General features: G+C 39.6%; 7 protein-coding genes across 11 annotated transcripts; 5 read left to right on the top strand and 2 right to left on the bottom strand.

Moving 5' to 3' along the window:
- The first annotated feature begins 2812 nt into the window (after nucleotides 1-2812).
- LOC17874464 lies at nucleotides 2813-3238 on the top strand. The gene has a single exon (XM_006279277.1). The coding sequence runs from the start codon at nucleotides 2813-2815 to the stop codon at nucleotides 3236-3238; it is 426 nt and encodes a 141-aa protein (XP_006279339.1).
- Nucleotides 3239-3853: 615 nt separating this feature from the next.
- LOC17874467 (protein PIN-LIKES 6) lies at nucleotides 3854-5390 on the top strand. Its single transcript, XM_023777693.1, has 5 exons — nucleotides 3854-4012; nucleotides 4274-4394; nucleotides 4482-4603; nucleotides 4895-5125; nucleotides 5235-5390. Exons 1-5 carry the CDS (start codon nucleotides 3854-3856, stop codon nucleotides 5316-5318), a joined length of 717 nt encoding a protein of 238 aa, XP_023633461.1. The 3' UTR covers nucleotides 5319-5390.
- Nucleotides 5391-5543: 153 nt separating this feature from the next.
- On the bottom strand, nucleotides 5544-7488 carry LOC17874466. Its single transcript, XM_006279281.2, has 2 exons — nucleotides 7372-7488; nucleotides 5544-7186 (listed from the first exon to the last, which is right to left on the bottom strand). Exon 2 carries the CDS (start codon nucleotides 7157-7159, stop codon nucleotides 5684-5686), a length of 1476 nt encoding a protein of 491 aa, XP_006279343.2. The 5' UTR covers nucleotides 7160-7186; nucleotides 7372-7488; the 3' UTR covers nucleotides 5544-5683.
- A 771-nt stretch (nucleotides 7489-8259) lies between these two features.
- On the top strand, nucleotides 8260-10095 carry LOC17874472. Of its 3 annotated transcripts, none has more exons than XM_006279280.2 (6): nucleotides 8260-8534; nucleotides 8809-8919; nucleotides 9004-9129; nucleotides 9208-9411; nucleotides 9491-9658; nucleotides 9744-10095. In XM_006279280.2, the coding sequence occupies exons 1-6, from the start codon at nucleotides 8355-8357 to the stop codon at nucleotides 10053-10055; spliced, it is 1101 nt and encodes a 366-aa protein (XP_006279342.1). In that variant the 5' UTR covers nucleotides 8260-8354; the 3' UTR covers nucleotides 10056-10095. The 3 variants fall into 3 exon arrangements, with proteins under 3 accessions (XP_006279342.1, XP_023633486.1, XP_023633492.1); XM_023777718.1 differs by having other exon boundaries at nucleotides 8459-8534; nucleotides 8671-8919; XM_023777724.1 differs by having other exon boundaries at nucleotides 8459-8534; nucleotides 8671-8919; nucleotides 9026-9129.
- Nucleotides 10096-10132: 37 nt separating this feature from the next.
- On the bottom strand, nucleotides 10133-12748 carry LOC17874471 (RING finger and transmembrane domain-containing protein 2). Its single transcript, XM_023777714.1, has 9 exons — nucleotides 12448-12748; nucleotides 11845-12339; nucleotides 11672-11748; nucleotides 11412-11580; nucleotides 11156-11244; nucleotides 10861-11025; nucleotides 10701-10778; nucleotides 10505-10608; nucleotides 10133-10424 (listed from the first exon to the last, which is right to left on the bottom strand). Exons 2-9 carry the CDS (start codon nucleotides 12317-12319, stop codon nucleotides 10319-10321), a joined length of 1263 nt encoding a protein of 420 aa, XP_023633482.1. The 5' UTR covers nucleotides 12320-12339; nucleotides 12448-12748; the 3' UTR covers nucleotides 10133-10318.
- Nucleotides 12749-12911: 163 nt separating this feature from the next.
- Nucleotides 12912-18370, top strand: LOC111829054 (probable LRR receptor-like serine/threonine-protein kinase At1g06840). 3 transcript variants are annotated; one of them, XM_023777701.1, is made up of 22 exons: nucleotides 12912-13016; nucleotides 13127-13190; nucleotides 13330-13423; nucleotides 13647-13751; nucleotides 13849-13999; nucleotides 14220-14291; nucleotides 14401-14472; nucleotides 14575-14718; nucleotides 14812-14883; nucleotides 14973-15044; nucleotides 15123-15197; nucleotides 15286-15354; nucleotides 15432-15500; nucleotides 15612-15683; nucleotides 15777-15863; nucleotides 15955-16023; nucleotides 16109-16629; nucleotides 16714-16872; nucleotides 16956-17239; nucleotides 17315-17366; nucleotides 17453-17703; nucleotides 17785-18370. In XM_023777701.1, exons 4-22 carry the CDS (start codon nucleotides 13652-13654, stop codon nucleotides 18250-18252), a joined length of 2859 nt encoding a protein of 952 aa, XP_023633469.1. In that variant the 5' UTR covers nucleotides 12912-13016; nucleotides 13127-13190; nucleotides 13330-13423; nucleotides 13647-13651; the 3' UTR covers nucleotides 18253-18370. The 3 variants fall into 3 exon arrangements, with proteins under 3 accessions (XP_023633469.1, XP_023633472.1, XP_023633473.1); XM_023777704.1 differs by lacking the exon at nucleotides 12912-13016 and adding an exon at nucleotides 13039-13086 and having other exon boundaries at nucleotides 13158-13190; XM_023777705.1 differs by lacking the exons at nucleotides 12912-13016; nucleotides 13127-13190; nucleotides 13330-13423; nucleotides 13647-13751 and having other exon boundaries at nucleotides 13883-13968.
- Nucleotides 18371-18453: 83 nt separating this feature from the next.
- On the top strand, nucleotides 18454-19866 carry LOC111829060 (eukaryotic translation initiation factor 2 subunit beta). The gene is made up of 7 exons (XM_023777729.1): nucleotides 18454-18570; nucleotides 18642-18735; nucleotides 18841-18902; nucleotides 19005-19147; nucleotides 19235-19377; nucleotides 19461-19546; nucleotides 19648-19866. Exons 1-7 carry the CDS (start codon nucleotides 18502-18504, stop codon nucleotides 19669-19671), a joined length of 621 nt encoding a protein of 206 aa, XP_023633497.1. The 5' UTR covers nucleotides 18454-18501; the 3' UTR covers nucleotides 19672-19866.
- The last annotated feature ends 122 nt before the right edge of the window (nucleotides 19867-19988 follow it).

A 19988-nucleotide genomic window follows, 5' to 3' on the forward strand; every position in this document is an offset into this window, starting at 1 on the left:
ATTAATAATAATAAATAAATAAATAAAACACAACAATTAGAAACAATGATTTGTAACTGATTCTTGTAGAAATTTAGAAGTATAATTAAACAATAAAATTTTAGTGAAGTCACTAATCAAACAATAAAAAAGGGAGTAGAAATTATAAGTTTAAAGGCTTATCAAAATATAAAATAAAATGAGGAAGATGAAACAAAACAAACCAGATGATGTTTGAGTGTAAATCTATGGCCATGTTACTACATTTTATATGAGTTTTATACTTTTTTTGAAGTTAAATTAATCAATTAATAATTTTGTTGCAAATACAGAAATCGATTCAGTAACAAGAAGAGAACAATGTTAACAAGATATATGAAAGGTATTCACATAAAGCAAATTTCAAATCATTATTCTATTGAAATTTACAAAAAAGTAATAAGTAGGCTGATAGTCAAAATTAATTACCTATATCAATACATTGAAGATATGATCAATGCATGTATAAGATGGAAAACGACACCAAACAGAGGTTGAATAAGGAAATCAATAAATAAATCAGTCATATTTAAACGAAGATCGTTAATTAATGAAGACTAATAAATCGAAAAAAGAATATTCAGATTTTTTTAATCTCGAAGGTGTGAAACAATACTCAGAGAAACAATACTCAGAGAAACAAAATTTATTTTCAAGATCCACAGAAATCTATATATACAAACAAAGAGGTGTGAAAAAATAACAGGTGCAAAAATTTTAAGCTAGGGGTACGACGAATAAACACAATTGCTGGGTATAAAACTTTGCAACTTTTGGGATCATTAACAAATATAACCAGTTAGATGACATAACGGGAACAATCTCATCCATTAGATTAAAACGATGATCTCAGCAATCATATAAAGTGGGTTTGAGCAACTAATTCACGAAAAGGTAATAACAATTAATACCTTTAGATAATAATGGCTAAGCAAATTTAAAGTCAAATAGGATTGGAAAACCAAAATTTGAAGAAACAATTGTTTCAGGAAAATAAATTTGTAAATAAAATAAAACAAAACAATCAAGCTGTAGAATATTTATATATGGAATGAAAGAGTGTGATTGTGAAACATTGCATAGATTAAATTACAGGGGTATTTTTATTAAAAGACACATCTTTTTAAAAAGACACAATTGAAAGACACATCCTTTTAGAAAGACACAATTTTTACTTTTATATATACTCAGATTAAACAATAACCTTTAGATCAAATGAAAAACAATCTGAACCGTTAGATTCAAAAGATGACATCAGCAGTAAACAAAAAGTGGGTTTGCTATTATATATAGATAATATAAATATTTAATAAAAATTTAACTTTTTTTGCATATGTTGCAATTTGAATTTTTCAAAACGGACATATAATACTCAACTACACTCGGTTAAATATTTTGGACAACAGTTTAAAATCATTATAAGTATGACCAATATTAAAACCATTGTTACATGAGCATATTTAATATTTCAAATAGTTTCAAAATATTATAAATAAAAGGTTCAAATATATAAAATTATTAGAATTTAAAATATCGAAATATTTTTTTGAAGACATAAATGTAATTTTGGAGACATAATTTTTATTGATAATATATATTATTTATCAAACTATGTAAATTTTAGATAATTCACGGGTAGTTTGTTAAAATCACAATTATAATGATAAAACGAGTTACAAATAATGTTTTTTAGGAAATGAATTCTGTTACGGGTTGGACTTCAAAAAATATATTGTAAATATGTAATTTTTACGTATATTCCTACTTTTACTACAAAAATGGTCAAAATGAATAATTTATCGACAAATATTATTTCGTGCTATTAAATATTCACCGTGTTTTTAATTGTATCAAAACTCAGTATATGATTATTTACTCGTTTTTTCCTTTTTTATTTTATTTAAACTTATTATACAAATATATGATTTACCGTAATCATATATTTACTGCACTCTAACAAAATTAAAATGTAACATATTCTAATCCGATAAAAGTTATATATATGTAATTATTTCCTCCGCGCTGTAGCGCGGATCCGAACCTAGTGTAGGTTGATTATTTGTTGCACATGCATCCGGGAGGAAGACTTCGCTTCAACTAAACTATTTAGCTCATATGATCTCCTACATAATTTTAACTCATACAATTTATTTTTTCTGAGCTTAAAAATCCCCCGGGTTTATATCAAATTTGAACCAAAATTGTATACGAAATCTTGTTCCATTGTTTCTTTCTTTGTCAAAATTGATTACATCCAATAATGAAAAAGGAAAATTACTTTGCAATATAAGAAAGAACTGATTTAATTATTTTCGTCAAATATATATCGTATATAAGAAAGAATATCTCACATGTGATATAGCATACATGCATGCGATTCCCCAGTGTGTTAGGCGATCAATTGATTGCTGGGGACTGGGTCCGCTAGCTATATACAGTTTTGTGATATTATTAGGGGGTATTATTAAAGTCTCCAATTGTATTGTACCAACTAATCCCCCGATGATCCCATCGAGAGCTTTGATTTCGTCTGACGATTATAGAAATATATATACCCTCTTATTTGATTAATCATGTCTTCTTCTCATGTGTATATAATTGTATTAAGTGTGTATATGTGTGTTCACATGCGCATATATGCTCCCTGGATACATGCAGTGGAGGTGTGAGCTGCTAGCTAGCTGTATGATCAAATTTAATATTATTTGATTATTGTTATTAGAAAAACACACCAATATATTGATGGGAATTAGGAGAAGCAAGATCAAATCTTCCAATGACGCTAATTAATAGGATGAAGAACGAAGTGGGATGGATGAATCAAGTGTTGGATAGCAGCGAGGATGGTGAATCTTTCATCGAGATACAAATCAACAAACCAGCCGCAGGATCGAGCATCTCTTCTTCCCAATCTCCGGAGAACGGAATGCAGACGACAACAATCTTATCATCGGCTTCTACCTGCTTCTCTGCATATAGCAGCCTGACGAGGTTGATGATGAAACTGGGATGTTTGAGTATAGTGGGAGTCATAAGAGAGAAAGTGAACGTGGGAGAGAAGTGGGTCCTCCAAGTTATCCACAGAAGACGAAACAAGAGCCTCCTACGATACTACTGCGAAGGCAGCACTAATTACAACGAGGAAGCATTAACGGAAGATTCCCTCAAGGCAGCCATCGCTTACTGCAATGCCTCCTCCCACTCCCCTCTACGAACTTGATCATAAAACCCTTCCTAAAGAATCATGCATGCTGGACGAGAAGGTATCGGTGTTGGCTCCAAATCCAAGGGCATCATCAATATCATCCCTTTTGTAATTCCATATGAAAATATATATTTCTATTTGATCTTAACAAAGATGTGTGTTCCCTCCCAAGTCAGGTCAAACTGAGATTTAAGGCTAAGTCAAACTGAGATTTTGTTACAAACACCTCTTATCTGGGCTTTAGTGGGCTCGGGCTAATGAGGCCTTGTTAGGTTTTGTATTTAGAGTAACATCTTGTCTTTGGAAACGATTATCGAAAAAGATCAATAACAATGTTCTTCGTCGTCTCTATTCTTCTTCCCTTCCTTCCTCTGATTTCTTCACCTTCAATCTATATTTCTTCTGTATCTCATCTTATTTCTGTTACTCTACTTGATAGACCGAATCCGGTTCTATCATTTTTATATTCCCCAAATCAATCGACAGAGAGACTCTATTTCTCTGTTATTCCCCTCCCCCTCCTCCAGATTTTAACCCAAGTCCACCCTCAAAATTGCTGCTTTTTAGCTTGCGTTGGCATTAGGAATTGTTAGAATGATATCCCGGATCCTTGCCGCCTTGGCAGATTCCATGGAGATTCCTGCTGCTGCTGGTGAATCAGTGCTTGGTACAATCAAAATCGCTGTGATGCCAATTGCCAAGGTTTTTACCATGTGCTTCTTGGGTCTTCTCATGGCCTCTAAATACGTTAACATTTTGCCTCCCTCTGGCCGTAAACTCTTGAACGGGGTAATTCTCCGCGCCTCTTCTCAATTATTTTTTTGTTTTTCTCTTACTTTGTACAACCCATCCTTGAACTTGTTTTTTCCAAAAAAAACAAAAATGCAAACTTTGCTACTGTGGCATACAGTTGGTCTTCTCGCTTTTGCTTCCCTGCTTGATCTTTTCCCAGCTCGGACAAGCCGTCACTCTCCATAAAATGCTTCAGTGGTTTGTTTCCATCCATCTTAGTCCCTTGTATATGTCCTTCTATACACCATAGCTCCATAATGGCATCTTCCGAATGTTGTTCTTGGCACCATCTCAGGCTCGATAATCGGTTTCATTGTTGCTACCATCATTCGTCCGCCATACCCTTATTTCAAATTTACAATCATACAAATTGGAGTTGGTTAGACTCTTTTTCCTAACACACTTACCCTACCCTCGCTTTTCTGCTCTCACACTAGTCTCACTTTATGTGCCTCGTTTGTTTCAGGTAACATTGGCAACGTACCTCTTGTTTTACTAGCGGCCCTATGTAGGGATACCTCCAACCCTTTAGGTGACTCCGAAAAATGTAGCATTGATGGCACTGCTTATATATCCTTTGGTCAATGGGTAGGCTTTCTCGCTCTTCAAACTACTTACTAGAATCATAGCATTAGCTGCTCCAGTTTATGTCTTTGCTGTCTCCTGACACAGTTTCTTCGCTTTCTGCTTTTTCCGTTTTTGATGAAGAGGATCTTGATGTATGAGAACAGTAGCCGCATTGACACTATTTTGTTTAGGATCCTTAGTTCGAATCTACTGTTTGTCATCAGTGTCTATGGATTTAAATAATCATGTAGTTTCCCAGGTGATTATTTCTGAGGAACATTAATTAACCGTAAGTTTGTACTTTTATGTCAGGTTGGTGCCATCATCCTCTACACATATGTGTACCAGATGTTTGCTCCTCCTCCAGAAGGGTTTGATGCTGAAGAAGAAAATCTTCCTTTGAAAAACCTGCCAGTAGATGCTGCTCCAGAGCAAGTCCCCTTGCTTACTCAGAATTTCCCCAAGGACATTTCGCCTGCTCAAGTTCGCCTGCCTGTACAGAACACCGGACCTAGAGGAAGAACGGATTCAAGGAAAAGCAAGGTGGAAATGCAATTATGGATTTAATTCAATGGTTCAGGAGTATTTTATCTTATATAAAGTTGGTCCTTATGATTTTTTTTTTTTTTTCATATTTTGACCTGTGATGTAGATTACACAGATCTTTGTTTTCCTCTATGAGAAGTTGAAACTGAAGCAAATTGTTCTGTTCATGTATTATCTGTCAATCCGATGATCAAGACTCATAAGAGACCATGCGATTGCCTTTACCGTGTAGCTAAACTATACATCAACATACTCTTCTGAATTCTTTCGCTGTAAATACAGGGCATCTCATATGTGCATGTACCAATCCAAAGTTATTTTATTTATTTTCTGTGTAAATGTAAGTTTAACTATTATCAACTGATGGACACTCGCTTTTTCCTCTGGATATATTTATTTGCAACACAGGCCAAAACAGCACAACTTTGGTTAAACTTCAATTAAACTAACATGTGGAAACAGTACAAGTCAATAAACAGCAAATAAAACTACAATCTTCTTTTACGTCTGTAAATAAAATACAGATTCTGGAGGTACAACAGGAATGGGAATCATTCAGAAAAACGGCAGCCATCTTCTGGTTCTGCTCCCCCTTTGGCTATGGGAGACTGCTATATCCCTTCTCTGAGGGTTGCTTAGCCACATTACCAACACAACCCCCACCAGACCCACAACTGGTGCAGCAGCCAGAAACAGCCATCTTCCTGTGCTGACTCTGCTTACCCGAGGCTCACTCTCACCTCTCTCAACATATTCCTCTTCGCCCGCTTCTGTGCCATCATCAAAGGAGGAGCTATCCGCGCTCACATCCAACACATTCTGCTTTCCCTCCTCGTAATCTTTATCATCTGTTGGGAGCTCGTAACGGCAGAGTGGGCAGGAGTTATGGGAACTCAGCCACGGTACGATACAATGAGCATGATATAGATGTAGACAAGGAAGCTGTGTGGTTTCATTGCCGACGAAGAAAAGCTCCTTGCAGATAGCACAGACTAGGCCCTTCTTTACATCATCCTCTCCAGTGATAACCCTTGGAAGATTCCTGATGCAAGTCACAGATGCAGGTGGTGCAATTCTTCTTGAATTATCAGCCTCGGCAAGTTGCTCAAGCAGTTCCTCAAAGCCTCTCTCATCAAGATAATCCCCAACATTTGCAGCATAGGGAGAGAACTCCATATCCTCCAAACCAGTAAAAATGTTGCGAGATAACGCCTGCCTCCTCTCAATAATTCTTTGACGAAACCCTCTTTCTAAGTCAGGTGAATCAAACCAAGTCATAGAGCTGTAGCTCTCACTTGGACTTGCCAAATAATTTCTATACCGTGTTCCTGCAACCCCAGATGGACCCGCTCCTTCATCCCAATCCCTGTCTTCTTCGTCTGAGTTCCATTGGTTCAGACCAGCATGCATCGGGTCTATATCAGTTTCAAAGTCAATATCGTTCATGTCGTCTGCTTGAACAAAGATTTCTGTATCAAGGAAACCATGCCTGTCCGTGGAAGCATCGGACTCTCCACCGTAAGCACTAAAAGAAATGACATCATTATCACCATGGGAAAATCTGTAGAGGTTAAAACTAGCGTTTGATTCGGTTTCACCAAAGTTGTCAAAATCTTCACTTTCAGATTCTGAGAAAAGTCTCCATCTTGTCGAACCACTAGGAGTGGTATGGGAGCTAGTTCGCTGGTCATCACTACCATGAACCGTTGAAAGGCTTTGTCTTGCCATGCTTATCAAGTGTGTGAACTGTTGGGTGGAAAGATCACCGACAGACTCAGAGCTCGCGTGCCTACTTATCCTTCTCCTCATCCTCCTCCTCCTCCTTCGAGCAGTCTGCCTCCGGGCCAAGGGAGGGGCGGGGGTGCCGAAATCTTCAAGCAACAAAAACTTACAGTCTACACATAAGCTAAAGATTTCAAGATCATCGGAAGCAGATTGAACGACTCTTCCGCACAGATTACACGCCGAAGATGGGATTGGATTGGTATCCATGGGATGACCCTCAGAAGGTCTCTGAGGTTGTGATTCCATCAGATCCAAAGGTGGCAACTTTGAGGTCTGAAAAGGGGGAAAATAATTGAAAGCATGACCAAGCAGGGTTAGATCACACCATATGAATAGTGTATACACCCCCACGCTATCTCCAATTGCTCGAATTTAAGAAGAAAAAAGGGAGAAGGTGAGGTAACAAAACAAAAAAAAAGTTCTCGAGGCAAATTTTATGGATCGAAAGAAAACATTACCTAAGAAAAACGCCAGATCCTACAAAAGCCTAGGAAGGAGTCTTCATCCCTCCAAGCAAACAAGGATGGTTTCGATGCAAGAAAATGGCAGAAACTGGGCGTTGGGATTTTATGGCGGAAAAGAGGGTCAACGACGACGGATGTGGGATGTTGTGTAAATTTCTCATCTTTATTTTTCTTCTTCTCACGTTTATCTTATAGGAGCAACTAAAGTCTCCGACTCGTGAAGAGGGTCCTAAAATAGTGTTAGTTTCCTATAAAGTTCTGTGAAATTGCCCAACAAAAAGAAAGAAACTGATTAACGAGAAAGAACATTTATCTTATACAATCAGCTTTCAAAATCATCCAACAACAGATTAAAGAGGAAGGAGCATGGATGGATGGCCATCAAATCATACAGGCTCGTGCTAGTGCAGTACATGAAGTGGGCGGGAAAAAGGGTGTTTTGAGATTCTCAAGATGGATGATCCAGTTGGTTTTGGTAAAAGAATCTCACAGAGAGGTAAAAAAGGAAAAAGCAGAAACGTCAAAGGAGATGAGACTCTAAGAGAGTTCCAGTAAATCCATAACTTAGGTCGATGTGTGTTGGTGAATCGTCAAAAGCCTACTAAATTGGACCAGATTTCTATCACTTGGGGATCTTGTTAAAGAAAGACAAAATGGTATTGAAGTTTGAGCTGGGTTTGGGAATAAAGATGCTTCCACATTGATTTGGTGATGTTCTCTTTAGAAAGCTGATTTAGTTTAGTCTTTAGGACAAAACTCACAGATCCTGTTGAGTTGTCCAAGGGACACATTAACAAAAACTAAATAATCACTGGTTTTCTTTCTTCGAGTCTCGTGGGTCCGCACCCATCAATTTGTCCTTATACTTTTTTTTTTTTTTTAATTTCTCACTTTCTAAGCTGTAATAACTTGTTTTTCCCCCTTTGAGAACAAATCAAAAAAAGAAAACGAAAATAGAGAGACTTGGAACCTAACATATGGCGTATAGGAGAAGGCAGGGGATCGGAAAGTTTGCCACTTTCAGTGAGGAGATTGATCAGCTTCCACCGGAGAGAATCTCCGCCGTCAAAGACAGATCACCGCCAGCTCGATCCTTCACAGCGCCTTCATCCTTCCGTGACCGTGAGTCCCCTGCTTTTGACCAACCCAGATCTAAGGTTTCTCCTTTTGACCCTCAGCTGATTTGCTTTACGTTCTTGCATCTTACGTGATCCCGCTCTATTATCCACATAGTAGTAGTGTGACCAATCTTTGACGACTTTTGACTGTGTTAATGCTCAACTTTCTGATCAGATTCAGCTGCGTTAAGTAGCGTGTAATGCTAATATGCTTTCATCCAAACTTGTGTTCGGAGTGGTGATTATAATAAACTGCGGATCATGATCTTTCTTCTCCCATTGATCCTATGTTTTCTGGGCATGTCTACTGCAGAATTTTGCGGCATACGCGACCGAGCCAAAGGGCTTGTGGGGAGTCATAGCCCAGAAAGCAAAATCTGTTATTGAAGATGATAAATCTAATGATACCTCAACAGCTTCTCAGGTTTTTTGTTTTAGCTGATTTCAAGTACATTCATGATCCATCCTCTTGATTTGACGTCATCATGGTTCTGGTCTTTATTTCTAGTCCCGGTTCTCATACCTATCAGATGAAGGGTTCAAGAAAATGGATAATCCCAAGCTTCGGAGAGGGCTGGATAAGCTTACATCTTCTCTTAATCAGATCGGCGACACTTTTGAGAAAGCCTTTGAGGTTTTTAATCATCTCTGGCATTCCGGTGTTCCATTCTTTTTGGTTGAATTGTTTTAGATCTGTTCCTTGTTTCTTTAGGAAGGCCGAACACTCGTTGAGAACAAAACAGCTGATATCATCCAGGAAACACGAAAACTTCAAACCAGACGAAGAGGAACTGGTGGTGAAGATGAGAATCAGAACCAATCTTATGGAGTAAGTAGCTCATGGAAAAAGTCTCCCGAGCAGCCAATGCAGTTAAATCATATGGAACATGAAACTCAACTCAAGGCATCTCGCGATGTAAGGTCCACCCTTTTCATTAGTTACTTAGCCATTTATAATAGCTTTGTTCGTTGATAGTTTCTCGCCTGACCTGTAGGTGGCAATGGCCACCGCTGCTAAAGCAAAACTCCTCCTCCGCGAGCTGAAAACTGTGAAAGCAGATCTTGCATTTGCGAAAGAGCGTTGCACTCAGCTTGAAGAAGAGAACAAACACCTGAGGGAGAATCACCGTGAGAAAGGAAACAACCCGGCAGACGAAGATTTGGTAAACATTAGTGTGAGCTCTCATGTCGTAATAATTGGTATGTTGCATTTCATCTAACTACTCGGTGTGGATGCTGTTATGTCAGATTCGGCTCCAGCTGGAGAGTCTACTAGCAGAGAAAGCAAGGTTGGCTCATGAAAACTCGATTTATGCGAGGGAGAACCGGTTCTTGAGGGAGATAGTAGAATACCACCAGCTCACGATGCAGGACGTTGTGTACATAGATGAGGGCAGTGAAGAGGTCACACATGTTTACCCTTTCGTATCTGCTACGATGGCTTCTTCACCTGCTGAGCGCAGCCAGTCTCCGACACAACAAGAGGTGATTAAAGAGATTTTTGTAGTCGCTGAAGACAACACTATATGTGAAACTGAAAGTGTGGTTTCAGCTACTTGATTTATTGACATTATTTATTTGTTTTTGTCTTGCTCGTGCATTCACGATGGTATCAGATTATTAATTTTGCTACGGAATATAAAGGTGATTTCATATTAACAAATGACATTGTATAAACATCTCAAGGCATCAGTGGTGTCTTTATCTTTCGTTCACAGCTTGAATGGCATTGTATAGAAATACTCTCTAAGAAATCTATCGAGTGAGCATGTGAGTCTTGAGGGTCTTTTTCTTTTTACTGTGTAGTCGTGTATGTGTTCTAATCAGAAAATCTGGAAGAAGAGGCTGGTGGATCCATCACCGAAGGATTTAAGATCTGCTGGTTTGACCAAGGCCCTGCACAAAGGACACGTCCTCTCTCTCTCAAACCTGCCCAATCATAATCAGTTCACATTTTCAACATCCAGATACACACACAAAGACAATTGCTATATGCACAAACACCTCACCACTCTGAAACGCAATCTTCGCAAAACATGTGTTTGCAGCGAAGAAGAATTGGGGTGTGCATCTTTTCCTGGCAGATGGCACACAGGTCGCCTGCCGCATTTACCTGCACACATTAGAAAGACACTTCTTTGCTCATGTGGGCTTAAACCTTAAGAGGCATAAACCAGCTGTGAATCTACATGAATTAATTTGTACCTGCTCTGTAGTTGCATATGATCCGTAGTGCACCTCTTTACGTGACAAAGCCTTCAATGCCGTAAAGAAGGATTGAACCTGAAATTCATTCCCAATTTCCCTTCAGCTTCCACAAATCTAAAGAAAAAGATAGGAGTCTAAAATTCTAGAGAAGACCTACCTTCTCAACAACCGAAGTGAGCTTGAAAGTAAGATACAATCCCGTCATAAGAGAGGAGAAGAGGCTTCCATAATCCTTGTTCAAGAAGAAACGGTACCATACAGGGGTAGGCAGTAAAGAGCGGTAGAGAAGCATCAAATATTCAACCAAAGTTAGCAATTGGCCCTGCATAGAAAGTGAATAACAAAATTATGTATAGCTTGCCAAAGGTAAATCACAGACGAGCAGTGAGACAGGTTAGGTTAAACTGAAAATATATAGGATACAGAGAAGATTATTTTTCTTTCTATATCACCTGTTTACGATAGTTTCGACCCCTACTGTTCTTGTAGTACATCAAGAGAAAACACTTGAAAATCATTGAGGCTTGCCGGACAAGTGTATCTGAGGAATGTAGGCACAAGAAAAAGTCGTGTAAGCACTAATGATCCAACAGGATACTACAATGTGAAATATATTGTGATGATAAATTAAAGAAGAGATGAACAGTTAGCTGATGAAACAAGAGTCATTAAGACAGCAGAAATAATACAGCAGAGAAAGTAACAGACCATTCACCACTATGATAAAAATGGCATGCCAGAAAGGTGGTATGGACTTTGGAGGCAGCATGATTAAGGGATACAAGAGGTCATCCTTCCGAAACCACCAATAAACACCAACAACATGGGCCGTAAACGCTATAGAGATGCCAATTAATGCCGAAATATGCCTCTCACCCTGTAATGAAAATAAGTGACGTGCTTGAGGCTTAGACTAACTAATTTGAAATTTGAACTGGGAAAGAAACTAAGAAAATGCAAAATTAAACCTTCAACGCTGTTTGCTTCTTGAGAATATCATTTGACTTGAACATGACAGCAGCAATCCAAATTGCAACAAAGAACCCTGAGAGATAGCAGGAAAAGCCAAACAGACAGAGTCATGAGATGGAAACAAGTGGCGAAAAGAAAAGACACAAGAGGTAGAAGAAGAGAGATATACCCTGCAAATGCTGGCGGATAAAAACAACCAACAGAAGCAAAGAAAAGGGAAGAATTTGCTCAATCCAGCGTGCAGCTTGCTGAATATCATATCTTTGGTAAGGTGAATCCCGGCTTGCGGCATCTCCAGGAAGAGATTCAGCTGGAGCAGCTTCTGCAGCAGCCATGGGATCAACCTGAGTAGCAGAGCCCAAAACTTCAGCCTGTACATGGCTACCAGAATCCCTGAGAGCGTTGTCAGCATCCTGCTCGCCGTTTCCAATGATCCTAATGGCAACCTCCCCATTGGAGATAGCAGCAGAATCATCACTAACCAAGGTTTCAGCCTCAGGACTAGGACTTGGCCTTGTTCGAAAGAGACCTGAATACTCTAACAAGGTTGATATGGGGGCTTGGATGATGTTAGAAGCAGAGAGGATGGAGTTTCTACGAGGAGAACCCCTGAAGGCGTCATGATTGGATCCGGGCGTTTCCATATAGGCCGGAAAAGAAAACCCTAAACAAATCAAAGATGATTAACAAAAGGCGTTTTCAACATAGATAAAGCAAAGAGTGTAGAGGGGGAGGGGGGAAGAAAGAGGAATAAAGCGTGCAAGAAACCTACCAGCAAGGGCGAGCAAAAAACAGAGGGGAGGACTTTGGGTGAAATCAAATCGTATTTAGCTCATATTGTGTAGGAAACCCTAAAGAAAGACATTAGATAAGAGGGGAATAGTTGGCGATCGCTTTGACTAGGGACTCAAAGAGTCGCGTATATGCCACGGAGTCTTCAAAATAAAACAGGGGATTGAGGTAAACGGAGCCCAGAGGAAGAAGACAACGGAGATCCGGCGAGCTGAGGAGAGGAGACGAGACGAGAGAGATGATGAGAAATTTGTCTGTGAATCAACGGTTGAGAGTTTTTTTGTTGGAGGAATTGTATTGTGTATTTGTGGATCCAATCCCAAAGGTTGACTTCTATAATCCATTTCTAAATGGGCCCTTATACAACAAATTTGCAAGCCTACCAAATAACTTTATGGGTCTATAGCCTAAATGGGCTTTACCTGTTAGTGTAATAAATAATTGCGTTCACACGTGCAACGAGCGAACGAAAGACCGAAGACTGAAGAAAGGAGTTGGACATGACAAGGAAAAAGACCCGCAAGAGCAAGCGCGGGGGGTTCCGCTCTGGTAATGGCTTCCTTTTATGTTTTGTCAAAAAGCTCACGCACGAGGCACGATTGTGCTTCTGGGCGAGCAGGTAGAGTCAACCCAGTTACTCACTTTTTACCCTTGTAAAGGTTTAAGCTTTTCGGATTTTTTTAATGGCAGACAAGTCAAGGCCAAACCAAGAACTCCATCAAGGTCATTTCTTCCTTCTCCCTCTCTCTCTCTCTCTCTCTCCCCTCCCTCATCATTTTCCCGATGATCAGTACCCTTTGATTTTATTTGATCTGCATTGCCGTCTGCATATATTGACTTACTACTCGCCGGTTCCTTCCAGGGACGTGCCCGCCCTGTAGCCTTTTCTGGGATTCTTATCCGCTTCCCTTTCTGGAAAATTTTCTCTTCAGGGTTTAGCTGATCTACAGAGTGAGGTAATGATCTTGTCTTTGAGCTCATGAATGCGTTGAGTTGAATTTTTGCTGCTGTGTCTTTTTCTGTCATAAATACGAGCACCTTGTGCTCCTGGATTTGATCTAAATTCCTCGTATTTCGAACCATTCACATATTGGTATCTATCGATCTATCATCTTCCTAAAAACGAACACTGATTAAATCTGTATATATCTGCTTCTCACGCTGTCATGTTTTCCAAAGGTATCATGGTGTTGCCTCTAAGCGTCTATCAACATGCGCTCCTTGTTGCGTGTTGTTGCCTTCTTCTTCTTCTTGCTGATGCACTAAGAACAGACCCTTCAGAAGGTGACTGCAGTTTAAAACTTGTTCTTTCTTTTTCTGAAAACTAGGAACGTTACTGATTCCAAATTCGACTCTGGCCAACTCTCTTTTCCATTCTCAGTCACTGCTTTACGATTAGTTAAGAGAAGTTTAATCGACCCTAAAGATAATTTGAGAAACTGGAACAGAGGAGACCCTTGCAGATCAAATTGGACAGGAGTTATCTGCTTTGATGAGATTGGTACTGACGACTACCTGCATGTCCGAGAACTGTATGATTTGCTTATTTGATTCTCTTTTTTTCTTCTTCTTATGTGCCTTCTTGCTTTCATTGTTAGTCTGCCTGTATATATGCTGGAGTTAACGGGCTTAAATTTTAGGAGAAGCCGGTTCCGTTGTCTGTTTTATTCTTCTCTTGGTACAGTTGTTTGCGTGACCAGCCATTCCTATAATAGGATTCCTTCTCTGATCCTTTCTTTTATTGCCAAGCAGCCTACTGATGAATATGAACCTCTCTGGAAGTTTGTCACCAGACCTCAGAAAATTAGTTCATCTCGAAATATTGTAAGTTTCAAGATACTAAGCTTTGCAAAGATTTTGGAACGCCCTATATTTTGGTTACACCAATTTCTACTGACTGTGAATTTTTTTCTTTCTTGTTGCATCTATGAAGAGATTTCATGTGGAACAACATAAATGGTTCAATTCCAAACGAGATAGGACAGATATCATCCCTGGTACTCTTGTAAGTTGAACTACCTGATAAATAATCGGTCCTCTATGGAACATATTTGATAAGCATGTGTGTTCAATTTGTTTATCTCCTGATTCTGTAATATGTGGTCAGGCTGCTGAATGGAAACAAACTTTCAGGGCCTTTACCAAGCGAACTCGGCTATCTTTCGAACTTGAACAGATTCCAGATAGATGAGAATAACATCACCGGACCAATACCAAAGTCCTTTTCCAACTTGAAAAAAGTGAAGCATCTGTGAGTCTGAACATCAAGACAGACAGTGATATCAACCTTAGTCCGCAGGTTTTTCATTAGCTTCTCATATCTTTTTATTTTGGCCTTGTACAGTCACTTCAACAATAATTCGTTGAGCGGCCAGATTCCAGCTGAGCTTTCCAATCTTACTAACATCTTTCATGTGTAAGTCTTTGCTACAATGTTGCCACTGTTTCCATAATTTGTGACATCATGGTGGTTAAAGCCTTACAGTGGTCAAACTAAATTTACAGGCTGCTAGACAACAACAACTTATCTGGAAATCTTCCACCGCAACTTTCTGAATTGCCAAACCTGCAAATCTTGTATGTTTCTCATTTTCTCTATTGTGTGTGATTCTGAAAGTAATTAGTTAGATTTATGGGTATTGTCCTTTACTGCAGGCAACTGGATAATAACAACTTCAGTGGATCTGATATCCCAGCTTCCTATGGAAACTTCTCAAGTATTCTGAAGCTGTACGTTTTGGGCCACTGTTATCCTAAGTCCTTGTTTCACTTCAAAGATATAGAAAGACTTAATACGTTCGTCTTTTTGCACTTACAGGAGTCTTAGAAATTGTAGTTTGAAAGGGGCACTTCCTGATTTTAGCAGGATACGTCATCTCAAATACTTGTAAGTTGTGGTCAAACTCAATGTATGGAATTTCTTTCCAATATTGTGAATGTGTTTGTGCTTCTGGCTCACTACAGGGATCTGAGCTGGAATGAGCTCACAGGACCTATACCTTCTACTAATCTTTCTAAGGATGTGACAACCATGTATGCTTTATACAGCTGTTAATTCTGTTTCCTTTTTTTCTTAACCGGCGACCTTTAATTTTGTCTACACGTATACCTTACTGCTTTGAGTTTTATACTGGTTAATTACAGTAATTTATCAAATAACATGCTTAACGGATCCATCCCACGGAGCTTCTCAGATCTTCCTTTGCTTCAGATGCTGTGAGTTATATATTGATGTTTCTTTATATACAAAGTGAATAAGCTTGTGAGTAGCGATATAAACTTGGCAAATAAACATCTCATCTTCTGCAGGTTGCTGAAGAATAATGTATTATCAGGATCTTTCCCTGATTCCCTTTGGATGAATATTTCATTTCCGAAGAAAGCTAGACTACTACTGTAAAATCATTGTTTCCGTACTTCACTTACTTTCACTAGTAATTCATCATAAACTTCTCTAATTTTGCCTTTCTTTTCTCAATTCCTACAGTGATCTTAGGAATAATTCTCTGTCACGTGTTCAAGGAGATCTAACTCCTCCACAAAATGTCACTTTAAGGTGGTCCTTTGTCGCATCTGTACCTTGGCTAACTTTTTGTTTTCTGTCTTGAATGCTTATTACAGAGAGTTTCATTCATCTCCAGGCTTGATGGTAATCCGATCTGCAAAAATGGAAGCATATCAAACGCAAACCTATTCTGTGAATCCATAGGAAAAGAGTGGACATCACTATCTACCAACTCAACTAATTCTGCACTGGACTGTCCTCCACTAGCCTGTCCCACTCCTGACTTCTACGAATACAGTCCAGCATCCCCATTACGATGCTTTTGTTCAGCGCCTCTCAGAATTGGATATCGTCTCAAAAGTCCTAGCTTCTCATACTTCCCTCCATATATCGATCAATTTGGCGAGTATGTTACTGATTTCCTTCAGATGGAACCATATCAACTCTGGATCGACTCATATCAATGGGAGAAAGGGCCTCGTTTGAGGATGTATCTAAAACTTTTTCCGAAAGTTAATGAAACCAAGACAAGAACATTTAACAATAGTGAAATTCTCAGAATCCGAGGCATATTTGCTTCGTGGAGATTTCCTGGTAGCGACTTATTCGGCCCGTATGAACTGCTCAACTTCACTCTGCAGGGACCTTATTCATATGGTGCGCCTCTTTATCCTAATAAGTGTTTTTAACACAAGCAAATATAGATTGACTGCTAAGTGGAAGTCTTCTTCATCTCCTCAGTTAACTTCAACAGTGAAAGGAAAGGCGTCAGCTGGGGACGATTAGCAGCAATAACTGCAGGGGCTGTTGTGACTGCTGTTGCGATATCCGCTGTGGTTGCAGCCTTGTTGCTTAAAAGATACAGCAAACACGGGCGAGAGATATCTAGAAGACGGTCATGTAAGTGTAACCAAATCTTTAATTCCCAATCTATCTCACTGAAATATAGAACCAACTTTAACTGAATTTGGTTGATCTGTCAGCCTCGAAGGCTTCCTTGATGAATTCTGGGATAAGAGTCTTCAGTTTCAAAGAACTAGCAGAGGCCACCAACGATTTTAGCAGCTCAACTTTGGTTGGACGCGGAGGCTATGGAAAGGTTTACAGAGGTGTGTTATCTGACAAAACGGTTGCTGCAATAAAGCGAGCAGATGAAGGTTCTTTGCAAGGTGAAAAAGAGTTCTTAAATGAAATTGAACTGCTGTCAAGGTTGCATCATCGGAATCTAGTGTCACTGATCGGTTATTGTGACGAAGAAAGCGAACAGGTACCCTCTTATACCCAGTAGAGCCGCCTGAATATATATTTTTAATAATTGCTTATGAAGTTACTGAATGTGCAGATGCTGGTGTATGAATTTATGCCAAATGGCACCCTGCGCGACTGGTTGTCTGGTAGAGAAATTCACTAAGATTCTTGGGCGGTTTATTGGATGTGTGTCATATAGTTTTCTTAACTGATGGGATGTTTGGTGATGCAGCCAAGGGGAAGGAGTCATTGAGCTTTGGGATGAGGATTCGTGTTGCATTGGGAGCAGCCAAAGGCATTCTCTACCTCCACACAGAAGCCAACCCGCCAGTGTTCCACAGAGACATCAAAGCTTGTAACATCCTCCTTGACCCTAACTTCAATGCCAAAGTTGCAGACTTTGGACTGTCTCGACTTGCTCCTGTATTGGAGGACGAAGAAGATGTGCCTAAACACGTCTCGACCGTTGTCCGTGGGACTCCAGTGAGCCATTAAATGAATGATGTGCAAAATATATATTGGCACAGCATATCCGTTTCTTAGTTTGTTTTTTTAATGTTGCAGGGGTACCTAGATCCGGAATATTTCCTGACACACAAGCTGACAGACAAGAGCGATGTTTACAGCATTGGAGTTGTGTTCTTGGAGCTGCTGACTGGTATGCACGCCATATCCCATGGCAAAAACATCGTGCGAGAGGTGAAGACAGCAGATCAGAGGGATATGATGGTGTCGCTGATAGACAAGAGAATGGAACCATGGTCAATAGAAAGCGTTGAAAAGTTTGCAACTCTGGCACTAAGATGTAGCCACGACTCACCTGAGATGAGGCCGGGTATGGCTGAGGTAGTAAAAGAGCTGGAGGCACTACTCCAAGCAGCTCCTGACAAGGAGGCAAGAGTGGAAATGGCATCGTCTTCATCAGTGCTTTCAACATCGTCATCGAATGCGACCAGAGACCTTTATGAATCGTCGAGCCTATTAGGAAGCGATCTCAGCAGTGGCTTTGTTCCCAGCATCGCTCCTCGCTAACTCCAACCATCTCTGTACAAAAAAGTATTTACTCCTTTTTGACTCGACCTTTTGTTACATAAGTTTAACCAATTAATTATCCCCCAAGTAAATTTGACTCGACCTTTTATTTACATTATACACTGTAATATATTCATTCTAAAAATATATATTTCCAATGCCCAAAGGGCCCAATACAGGCCCAATCATCATAATCCCTCGTTTCATAATAAACTATCATCGCTGAAACTCGTCGACCCGCCGGCGGCGATGGATTTGCAGCAAAAGCAGCGGTGTTGGAAACTTGAACTCGAGGTTTTAGATAGCGATTCTTCATGGGTATGCGTCTCCACCCCCTTAAATAACAGTTTTCTCCGGGTTCCGATTTGCTAAAGCTTCTGCTGATGTAGATCAGTAAATTTGATCCTTCCAAGAAGAAGAAGAAGAGGAAGCCTCTGATACGCGAAGACTACATCTTGTTCCAGAAAGGAGGACACTTTGCGGGTAACTAATTAGGTTTCCACTGAATTGCGTTGGAAGATAATCAGTTAATCGTGTACCCAAATCTAAAATTGTGTCTGAAGCTACTAGAATTGATCTTGTCAACAGAGGCTAATGCAGCACACTGTCAATCTGGCCAGAAGTTTGAGCCGGATTATGGCTATAAGGAGGTACTTATTGGAGGTCTTTATTTATGCTATTGGTAGTTTTGATTTTCTCTTCACTGGGCTGCTACTCGATTATGATCCGAGCTGCTTTTATATCCTCCGCAGCTCTTGAGTAGGGTGTTTGATAGGCTTCGCGAGGACGATCTCGAGGTTTCTACAGAATCGCCAAGAAGAGTGATGATACCTCCTCAGCTCTTTGCACAAGGGACGGTAACAGTTTGTTTAAACTTTGCTGATCTCTGCAGAACGTACGACTTTTTCTATTTCGTATTTGATCTTTCCGCTGACTTTTAGTTGTTGAGGAGGTGTATCACTTTTTAATATACCTTGTTCAGGATGCATAGGAAGCCAGATCATGTCATGAAATTCTTGCTTGGCCAAATGGAGACAAAAGGATCGCTGAACAAACAGCAGCGGCTAGAGATGAAGGGTTTAGTGTCTTCTAAGAATTTTCAAGCTGTGTTCCGGAGATACGTTGGTAAATTCCATAACTAGTCTTCGGTCTTGATAGTTTCTTTTTTGGCGATGGGAGTCTTGTCTTATATGTATTCAATGCCTTAGATGCGTTTGTAATCTGCATCTGCTGCAAAAGCCCTGACACAGCTCTCGTGGAAGACAATGGTCTCTTCACTCTCAAATGTGAGATGGTAAGTAGAATCATCTCTGCAAGCATATGTTTACTGCGTTCACATCAGGGGAAGATGAGGAGATAAATTAACACAGATACATTGGGTATATTCTTGTGCAGTGTGGTTTTAGTAGCATCTATTGATGTACCATGTCCCCTGTGAATAACTCATGAAGATATGCAACTTCTAGAGCGACGTGCTAGGCAAGGTTCCTCTGTAAGATTTATAGTGATTTCTTTGATATGCAGTCTCTTCTGACTTTGTTAGTCAGTTGTACAACCTTGAACCAGAAGATGTTTTCTTTACAATAGTAATAAAACTTCCCGTGTCCTGAGAAATGTAAGGCTGAGCTGAAACTCTCGTAAACATTTTTGAGATGTTTCTCCTAGTGTATGCCTAATGCAAGTTCGTTAATAATCTGTCGGTGCAAATTTGCTACGAGTAACGTGTCAAATTGTGC

This window comes from Capsella rubella, unplaced genomic scaffold, assembly GCF_000375325.1.
Source record: "Capsella rubella cultivar Monte Gargano unplaced genomic scaffold, Caprub1_0 scaffold_24, whole genome shotgun sequence".
Taxonomy (NCBI): domain Eukaryota; kingdom Viridiplantae; phylum Streptophyta; class Magnoliopsida; order Brassicales; family Brassicaceae; genus Capsella; species Capsella rubella.